We start from the raw sequence: 10271 nt of genomic DNA on the forward strand, positions 1-10271 counted from the left end.
CAGCATGCATGCCCAGAGAAGGGTCCTATCCAACAACTCCATGGCCTGTTTTAAGTCACTAATGATGTTATCTAACTAGCCATGGTGACCTTCAGCTGATTCTGGAAAGAACACCTACCCCGTCACGCACACAGCAGAGTGCTGCTTGGATGGCACCATGTCTCAGAGCTCATTCAAAAGAACTCCTACGCTAGGCACACTTAAGTTGATTCTCCAGTCTTCTCTTCCCGAACCCTGGATATGTGTTCCTTGGAAGAAACAAGCAGGAACCAGGCAGCAACCAGACACCCAAGGTCTCCTGAGTTTAATTCCATCTTCCCCTGGTGAATTACAACTTCTTGCAGACACAAAGGAGAGCAGAGAGACAAATGACACATAAACAAGAGCTTTACAGACTGGAGGGGGGGGGCAGGGAGAGTGACGTCAGTCTTCCCAGAAACCCATTTATCCTGATAACAAGGTCTCAAGTGCTTGGGCTGCTCTTTCAGCTTCGGAATCTGGCTTACAATTATCTTCTTCATCATACAGTATGGGCAAGGCCAGCCAGAGCAAACTGGAACCACGCAAAGCAAACCAAAAGGCCCTAAATCACCCCCATCCACCCCCCCATCCGCCAAACAAAGGGGACCTCTGGGTTGCCTCAATCTGCCTGAGGTGAAAGGCAACCTTCTGGAATGTTCCCCATTAGGACATCTGCCCTGCAATCCTAATCCAGGCAAGGGGGACTGGCGAGAGAGCAAGGACAGGTCGATGCAAATTAATTAACTGACAAGAAAAATCATTAGCGTCCTTTTTGGTCACTAAAGACAGGGCAAGTGTAATCCAGGAGGCTTAATCCCTCTACTTAAGCCATGCCATCTCTAAAATGCAGGTAACAGGGAGCAGAAAAGCACTCTGGGAACCTTCAAAATGCCACAGCAATACATATGACAGTGCCAATCTCAGAGAGAAGAGAACTCTATCAAATTCCATGATCACAGAGCCCTGTCTACCTACTCCTGGCCCTCCTGCATCATGACAATGTAAAGATCTGGTTCTGGGGTCTGCAGGGGTTGGGGAGGTTCAGAAGAAATCATCCTGCCCTTCCAGACAGAGACAAGAGGGTGGAAAAAATTCATATATATCCTGTAGAGAAAATTCAACCAGATTCTGGATTCAGATTTTGAAAACAAAAACGAATCAATTTCAATTACAACAAATACCTGGAGGTTTGGGGTTTTTTTTGTTTTTTTTTTTGTTTTGGTTTGGTTTTGGGTTTTTTTGTTTGTTTTTTGTTTTGGCGCTGGAATTACAGTGCATAGACTATTTCCCTAAATAAGTAAGCCACAAGGTTTAAAAACTTTTGTGTGTGTGATCTTCATCCAGTAGTATATGGTGTTATGGGGTTCACCTACCCTACTTCACCCTCCCTCACCATAGAGTGAGTGAGGGTAACTGCGGGCTTCTGAAGACCTCCGATACCACGGAGGAAGAGAAAGGTTAGACTGTTCCCCCAAATGGAATCACCCCCTCCCTTTACAACCAAACTTCTGGTCTAAAAAAAAAAAAAATCCAAGCAAATATGGAGCCTCAGGTCACTTCAGTTATGGTTTCTCTGAACATCCCAGGCTGGAAAACTTCAGTTCTTTAAAAGAAGGTTTTGTTTGTTTGTTTTTTGTTTTTCTAGAGTCTGTTGCCAACAAAATGAGACGGCACCGCTTTTGCAAGCCTCACACTTATTTTCCTGAGTCCCCATAGAAAGAAGCCAGCTGCACAGGTTTTGGCATACAAGCCCAGTTGCACGCAACACGCACCCGAGGCAGACCCCCAGGGGCCGGCAAACCGCCGGTCAAGGTATCCACAAACATGCCAAAACACGCAGCCACCCCCTCCAGACCAGCGAGCTGCACGCACACGCACACACGCACGCACACACGCACGCACACACGGGACCCAGAGGCACCCGGCACAAGCAGAGAGGGGTCGGGAGACACGGACACACGCCACGGAGGTGAGCGCCCACAGAGGAAACAGGCGGACTCATCATCTAGGGTCACAGACAGCTCCGGCGCCGCCGCCCGCCCGGGAGGCACGAGTGCGCGCGCGTGCACTCGGACGCATACGGTGATACACACACAGACGCAGTCACATATGTAATGCATATGGAGAAACCCTACCCCAGCCAGTCACCTCCCCGCCTCCCCCACCACCACTCACCGCCTCCTGCCCCGGGCTCACCCCAGCCCCGCGCCCCTCTTCCGCAGGAGGCCCGGGTCCCGGGGAGGGGGGGTGCTGGGCGCAGGGGGGCGGCCCGACGGCCGGAGGAAGCGAGACCAGGGAGCCTGGGACCCCGAGGGCTTCGCGGCTGGTTCGGCCATTCATTCGGCAACGCCCCAGTGGCGCGGCGGCAGCTGCAGCGAGGGAGGCGGCGGCGCTCACTGCAGCCCTAGGGCAATGCAAGTTCAGCGGCCGGCCCGCAGCCTCCGCCAGGCCCCCTCATCCGTCCGCCACCCGCGGGGACAGGCTGGGGGAGTGAACCGCGGACCACGGGAGCAGAAGTCCCGCCGCGCCTTGACTCCTGGATGCTGCCCGCTGCCCTCGCCGCGGCCGTGGCGGCGGCCAGGTCTCCTCCGCCCTTCCCAGGCCCCCGGCACCCCAGCCGGTCACTCACCACCTGGCGAGCTATATCGGTCGCTGCCATCGCTCCTGCGTCCGCCAGGGCTGCCACGGGTGCCGCCGCCACCAGAGCTAGAGCACAAGAAACAGCGGAGCTTCTCCGACAAAGAGAAAGTGTTACACTTCGGGCGCGACCAAGTCCGGTGGGGGGAGGTGCGAGGGAGGGGCCCCAGCGCCGCCTCTCCAACCCCGACCTCCCCTCTATCGCCCACCCCCTCGGAAGTGGGGTATGGGGAGGGGGCGGATTTCACGCCCCGCTTCCCCCTGCAGCGAGCCCAGTTCCAGTTCTCCCTGCAACCTCAGCTGTAGGCCTTTGCGAAGGGGGGCGGGGGCTCCCCTCGGTGACCACGTCCTCTGCCCCCCCCGCCACTGGCTCCGTGGTACGTCCCGACCTCTGCTGAATTGTCACACCCCCCTGCTCTCGCCTTACATCCCAGAGTCCCCAGACCCCGGAGGCTGGAAGGGAGCCCCTGCCCCTCCCCCTCCCGCGCACAGCTCGGCGGCTGAGCTCTGCAGTCCTCCTCCCCCTCCTCCCAGACCCCTGTACCCCCTCTTCCTCTCCAGCGAGACCTCAGGGTGCTCCGATGGGAGCGCCCGCGGCTGGAGACGCGAGGCTCTTCTACACCTCCTCCCACCCCCCCATGGCCCGGGAGGGGGCAGCTGCCGCACCTGCCGCTCCACAGTGGAGCTTAGATAGAGGGGGCAGTTGGGGGGATCCGCACTGCGGCCCCGCAACTGAGCTGTGACGTGCGGAGTCCGAGGCCCGCAGACTCGAGGTCCCCTTCTGCCCTGGGGTTTCCAAGTCTCGGATGCTGTAGGCGGTAATTTCGTGGAGCCAAGCTCACCACTCCTGGGTCCTTCATGCAGACGGACCCCTCACTCGTCTCCCCACCAAGCCCTAGAAGCTCAGCGTGTGAGCGGGGGTTCAGACCACGACCCCCTTCTAGCGCCTGGGTCGCCAGGGAGTCTCAGAGGAGGAGCTTGGGGATGAAGACCCCCAGCTCTGTCGAGCGGGATGTGGGAGTGACGGGGAGCGGCCTCCGGTGGCTCTGTCCCGCCCGGATTTCCCCTTCACCTTCGCTCAGCCCGGGAGAAGGCGGCCGGCGGTGCGCAGGGAGAGCGTCCGAAGGCAGAGGCTGTGCCAGCCCGCTTTCCTTTTCCTCCTGGCCAGCCGCCGCCGCGGGCCCTCGCCCTCGCCCTCGCCCTCGCCCTCGGCACGTCTCCCCCTCTCCAGCCCTGGCTCCCCCGACCCCTCCTGGGGAGGCCCCTTGCTGGCTCCCTAGGACTCGCAAGCCCTAGCCGACTTGGCGTGCCCGAAGCCCTAGCTGGCGAACACTGCGCTCCACTCCTCCGCAAGGCTGGTGCCCTGGTCTCGGAGAGGCGCCCACACCCCCAAGTGGAACCTGGGACCTCAGGGGGAGGCACACCCATGAGCAAAAGCCGGGACAGCGAGGTGGCCCGGATAGGAGAGAGGAGGTGGTCCCACAGCGGCCCAAAGTCAGGAGCGGCTGAGGGGGAGGCAGGAGGGAGGAAAAGGAGAAAAACAGGAACCAGGGAAAGAGAAGGAGAAGCCGAAGCCCAAGCCCGGGCCTGGGGAGAAGAGGGAAGGCAGAGAAATGGGGTGGCCACATGAAGTGCTTTCCTGGCACTTGGTTCCACCTGGGGGACAGTGCTTCTCACACCGCGCCAGGGAGCCCTCTAGGTGCGGTGTGCCCCTTGAGAACAGGGACTCCACAAAATGCACCCCCAGTGCCTAGTTCGGGGTCTGGCACTCAGGAAGCTTCCAATTCAGCGTTTCCTGAGCAAGGGGGCGGGGGATTGGAATGGGAGGTGGGGGAAGGGGGCGGGTCCAGAAGAAAGAGACACAAGGAGGGGGTAGCACAGCCGTGAAGAGCCAAGTATTGAGGGTGCCCCGTTGAGGGTGCCCCCTGTGTGCCGGTCATTGCGCTAGAGATCCAGGAGAGGCCAAAAGAGAGGAGCCTGGCACAACCAGGGACCAGCTCAGGGGAGTTCAGGAGACAGCGTGGGCCCTCGGGCAGATGGTGATGGCAAGGAACAGGGGCAGCTGTAGTCTCCGAGGCCCACCAGGGCGCTGGGGCAGGGCCTGGGGGAGGCGCCGGGCCCTGGATTGGGGTGGCAGCAACAGGCGGGACCAGCGCTGTGTATGAGGAACCGCTGTAAGGCTGTGCCCAGACCGGATGGGGGCGGGGAGTCAGAGGTGACTGCCCGCCTCCCGGCTGGGTGTCTGAGAGGGAGACAGGTCCTCCCTGGCAAAGGCTAGGCTGTGGTGGACGGAGAAGGGCCTGAGGTCACTAAATGATCAGGACGTGGGACTTGGGTGGTGGCGGCACCAGAGGGGCGCATCTAGAAGCCAGAGGCAAGAACTGATACCCAGAGCATCAGGGAGCCCAGAGGAGCCAGGAGGAGGGCCTGGTGCAGCTGAGCTTTCCAGGAATCCTGCCTGCTCTCTGGGGTACTGCCCACCCCCCAGCGCCCTAACTTCCCCCCACCAACTCTCCCCCCCTCCCGCTCCATCCCCCACCTTAGCACTGGGTGCTGCCCAAAGCTCGGTACATTTCAGCCCTTCAGCTCAAAATCCTTGGTGCCCTGCCGAACTGACCCACTCCACCTGCCTGTCCCTAGGGACCCTCAGAACCCGGGAGGCCCCCTCCTCCAAAAATCTGGACCTCCAGACTGGAACCAAGTGTGTAATTCAAGTCTCCTGGAACCCTTTGGTCCCTCTCTGAGATCTGCTGCTTCAAGCCCTTACTAGGTCCTGGGCATCCCGGGTTTCTGCGGGCTGTCGGGTGGTATTGATGTGGGACTAGGTGTGCATTTGTATGTGTCAGTGTGTGTGTCAGCTACGCGTCTGTGTGTTTCAGCATGTGTCAGTGTGTGTGTGTGTTGGCTTGTATTTACTCCTTTTGTGTTCGTTGGTGTGTGTCTGCTGGTATGTGTCTGTTTCAATGTGTGTGTCTGTGTTGATGTGTATGTCAGAGTGTATTTTCAGTGTGTTTGTATGTGTGTAAAAGTGTGAGTGCCAGTGTTGTGTGCTGGTGTGTGTGTGTGTCCGAGTGGGTATGTGTATGTGCAGAGAGGTTTCAGCTCACTGTGTTCTGGGCTTTACATACCTCGGCCTCACTCAATACAGTGGGCAGATCACTGAGAGGCATGGATTACAGTGTTTATTTCAACAAAGAGGTCCGGACCCTCCCCGGGTTGGTGTCTCCCAATCTTTGATCCCGGGTTACCTGCCCAGGTACAGCGAGGGCAGGAAGGCTGAGGCAAGAGGGCTCACAAGGGGTCAGTTTCTTCCTTGAATGTCTGTCCCCCTTGATGAGTGCCGCAAAAGACCCACTTCATGAAGAGGCATGGTGGGCCCTGGAGCGCTGCTGTGAACCCATGACCATGATCCATGTGTTCTGGGGGATCCCTCGGCCCCAGCGCGGTGTCTGGCCGGTGCTCAATCCATGTTTGTTGAGTGAATGAATGAACGGAAGCATTTAAACGTGCTGTTTTCAGTGTTTCCACTGTCTTTGAGCCCTGGCGTACTCAGCGGTTTCCCAGGGCCAGCAGGTGACTGTCATTAGCATGCTAATGTTGTTTGTGGAACCAGACTGCCGGGGAGGGGAAATGGCTACCGTGCTAGATGGGAGTGGATCCTAATCAGAGCCAAGCTTTAGAAAGGTCAGTCCCTGCTGGGGTAGGGGAGTGGCTAAAACTGAGCGGGGAGGGAAAAGAGGGCGATGAAATGAAGCTAAGAGCTCAGGAAAGCTTTTGTCCTGAAATGGTGGCTTTATGGAAGGAGGAAGGGAGGGATAGTACCGTTGGGCTACAGAACAATCTGAAAAGATGAGGAAGTTGGAAGAGGAGGACAAAGCAAAGCAGAGGGGAAAATGATCTGGGATGAAACAAATCCAGATGTGCTGACAGAATCAGAACTCAGTGAAGGGGCGGAGTCAAGGCGAAGTAAGGATTCCTTTGTGCTTTATTACCCGCCGCCCCTGGTTTTGCACTGATGTATCCCAGTGGTTCTCGAAAATGTGGTCTTTGTCTAGCAGCATCCCCTAGGACGTTAGTAGAAATGCAAGTTCCCAGCCCCCACCCAAGACCTACTGAATCAGACCCTAGAGGGCTGGGACCCAGCAACCCGGGGGATTTGAACTTAACGCTGAAGTGTGAGAACCACCGGTTCATCTGAAATCTAGCTCACGGAGGGATGCGACACTGGACTGGTAAGTTACGGTAGGATACCGAGGGAAAAGTTTGGAGCCTGTGCTCCAGGAACGATGGCAGATCCTGGTGGATTTCTACATGGACAGCATAAAGTTAGAGTCCGTTGGCTTGGGGAAGGGGTGCCAAAAAAGGGTACAGATGGCGCCCCTGTAGGGAGCTAGAAGATTCTAAAAATAAACTTCACTCCCTTTGCAAATGTACTCATTTAATCCACAAATATGCCCCCAAGTCCCTGCTGCATATCAGCCAGAGATCTCAAGAAAAGGTGGGTGGCAAGAATCCCTTCTGCGACCCAGGCCAGTTGGCAGATAGCTCCACAAACAAGCAGTGACATCATCAGTCCGGAGCAAGACCTTGGGGAGATAGAGACCCAGAGAGATGGAGAAAGTCACCTGAAAGGAGAATCACTGGATAGAGTCTTGAAGAATGAGTAGTAGGTCATCTGATCATCGAGGGGGCAGGGGTTGGGGGGGTAGGCAGTAGAAGAATGGTATTTGTAAAATCACAAGACAGCAACCATTTAACGAATTCCAAGTCTTGGCCCCGGGGAGGTGAGGGGTGCTGTGGCTATAAATGAATCTGGGAGATAAGATGAGGTCAGATCTGGAAGCATCGCATTGGTCATGCCAAAGAGTTTAGACTTCACGTTCCAGAGTAAGGGTTCTCAAGTTGTGCTCTCCAGGGACAAGGCCTGTTCAGTCTGGAAACATGCCCGCCACAAATGGATGGATGCTCAGAGTGGAAAAAAAAAAACAGATAATGGGTAGAAATTTCTCTATTTTAACTTTTTTTAACCATAAATTTCCCCTAAATCTTTGACAGATGCTCCTGCTTATCTGCTAGCGAGCAACAAAATGAATGAACAAGAAGCAAATGAATATTAAACAGACAATCCCAGTATTGATCGTGCTTAATTCAACAGTTTATTTTTTTCATGGACATCTGTGCCTGTGGCTATGATTTCATATTGCACACACATAATGTGGACATATTTTCTGCTAGCAGAAGTATTCTTTTGAAAAGTATTTTATTTCTTTTTTTTTTAAAAGATTTTATGTATTTATTTGAGAGAGAGAGAGACTGAGCGAGAGAGCGGCAGAGGGAGAGGGAGAGAAGCAGGAAGCCCGTTCTGGCGGGGCTCGATCCCAGGACTCCGGGACAATGACCTGCAACAAAGGCAAACACGTAATTTACTGAGCCCCCCAGGCGCCCCTCCCCCACAGTGCTTCTTATGGAGGCAGCGGCCTAGACCCCACCTTGGACCTGCTGACTCAGACTCTGCAGCGGTGGCGGGGGGGTTGCAGGGGGAGCAGGTTTGTAACAAGCCTCCCAGGGGCATTGCTGGAGAACTGGTGCATGAATGGTCATTGAGCAGTGTCATGACACAGTGACATTTGTGTCCACACAGGTCACTCGAATCACTACCTGAAGAACTGATTGAACGAGGGCATAGATGAGAGAACCAAAGGCCGGTTGGGAGACTACCCCAATAGTTCAAGGCTGGCTTTCTACATTGGGCAAGAGCCAGAACTCAAGAGAAGGCTGAGCTGATGGCCCACATCGTGATAAACTAGTTATCCTTCTACCCTGATCTGGACCCACAGATTTAGACAAACGATACAATGTTGTGTTCCCTCCAACAATTCTCATTTGCCAAAATTAGGCCTCGGTGGTCTTCCCGGAGTCACAGAGTTCATCTAAGATGCAGAATCCTGTAAAATGCATTGCCCACCTACCATACCTAGGGCACTCACCCCACTAGGCACCGTGGGAGGGATAAAGAAATATAACGTATGATTCTGTTCTCAGGGAAATGTCTCACCGAGGCAATTCGCCTTGTGTGTGCGAAGAGTTAGGTAGTAAGTACCAAATGTGCCATAAGGCAGTCTCTAACATGCCCCATAGAGAGTAAATACCAGGGCTTTATTTCTTAACCTGGTGGTGGTCGCGGAGGTATTTGCTTTCTAAATACCGATTTTTGCTGTATATGCTTTAGGAACTCTTCTGAAGTGTGTTACATTTCACAGAATAAAAAACAGTTTAAAAAGACAAGGGGCGCCTGGCTGGCTCTGTTGGCTGAGCGCACAACTCTCCGTCTCGGCATTGTGAGTTCGAGTCCCACATTAGGTGTGGAGACTACTTAAAAATATAAAATCTTTAAAAAAGATTTTTTAGGGGGCGCCTGGGTGGCTCAGTGGGTTAAAGCCTCTGCCTTCAGCTCAGGTCATGATCTCAGGGTCCTGGGATGGAGCCCCACATCGGGCTCTCTGCTCAGCAGGGAGCCTGCTTCCCCCCCCCCACCGCCGCCCCCCGCCGCCTGCTGCTCTATCTACTTGTGATCTCTCTCTCTCTCTCTGTCAAATAAATAAAATCTTTAAAAAAAAATTTTTTTAGGGATGCCTGGGTGGCTCAGTTGGTTAAGCATCTGCCTTCGGCTCAGGACATGATCCCAGGATCTTGGGATCGAGCCCCGCATCAGGTTCCTTGCTCAGCCAGTAGCTTGCTTCTCCCTCTGCCTGCTGCTCCCCCTGTTTGTGCTTTCTCTCTCTCTGACAAATAAATAAAAATTTTTAAAAAAAAGACAGTGAGTTCTGTGGTTTGAATGATATCAGTCGACAGTCCCTAGACATGGAACAGAATCTAGAGAAACAAGGTCTCTACCCACTGCCCCTATAGTCCACAGATGAACCACACACACCATGAAAGGTCTGCAATATGAGACGATGGGGGGTCTGTGCCTGGCGGGCTCATTTGGTGGAGCACGCAACTGTTGATCTGGGAGCCCCACGTTGGGGATAGAATTTGAAAAAAAAAAAAAGAACTGAAAAAAAGATGGTAATGACACATGGATAAAACACCAGCTTCACCATCACCACTGGTTAAGATGAGGTCTTAAAAAAAGGGGCGAGGAATGCAAATGGGTGGCTCAGGTGGTTAAGCATCTGACTCTCGATTTTAGCTCAGGTCATGATCTAGTGGTCCTGGGATCCAGCCCCATGTGGGGCTCTGCACTCAGTGGGGAGTCGGCTTGAGGATTTTTTCTCTCTCTCTTTCTCCCTCCACCCCTGTGCGTGCACTCACTCTCTCTCTCTTTCTCTAAAATAAATAAATAAATCTTTTTTTTTTTTAAAGAAGAGGTCTTCTTTTTTATCAATTTCTCAATACCTTGCATTTAGGGACTGATTTATTTTTGTATCCATATATATGTTCTCATGCGTGTTGCACACACAGGCACATGTACACACAGCATCTTAGGCCAAAACTGATGTTACAGGTCAATAAACAAAGAATAGAACACCAAGATTACAAGAGATGATTCACATGTGTTATTTATAGAGGGTTGATATGATTACTGTGATGAAGCTTTAAATATGATTCTT

General features: G+C 54.0%; 1 protein-coding gene across 5 annotated transcripts in view; it reads right to left on the bottom strand.

Moving 5' to 3' along the window:
- The window catches only part of SEPTIN6 (septin 6), a 60901-nt gene extending 57926 nt beyond the window's left edge, over nucleotides 1–2975 (bottom strand). For 3 of the 5 annotated variants that reach the window (XM_080795091.1, XM_080795087.1, XM_080795093.1), the window contains exon 1: nucleotides 2651–2785. In XM_080795091.1, coding sequence (XP_080651217.1) covers nucleotides 2651–2680 — 30 coding nt within the window. In that variant the 5' untranslated portion in view covers nucleotides 2681–2785. Of the gene's footprint in view, nucleotides 1–2650 lie in introns of all 5 variants that reach the window. The other 2 variants (XM_080795092.1, XM_080795090.1) reach the window with 2 other exon arrangements.
- Nucleotides 2976–10271: the final 7296 nt, after the last annotated feature.

This window comes from Martes martes (assembly GCF_963455335.1).
Source record: "Martes martes genome assembly, chromosome: X".
NCBI lineage: Eukaryota > Metazoa > Chordata > Mammalia > Carnivora > Mustelidae > Martes > Martes martes.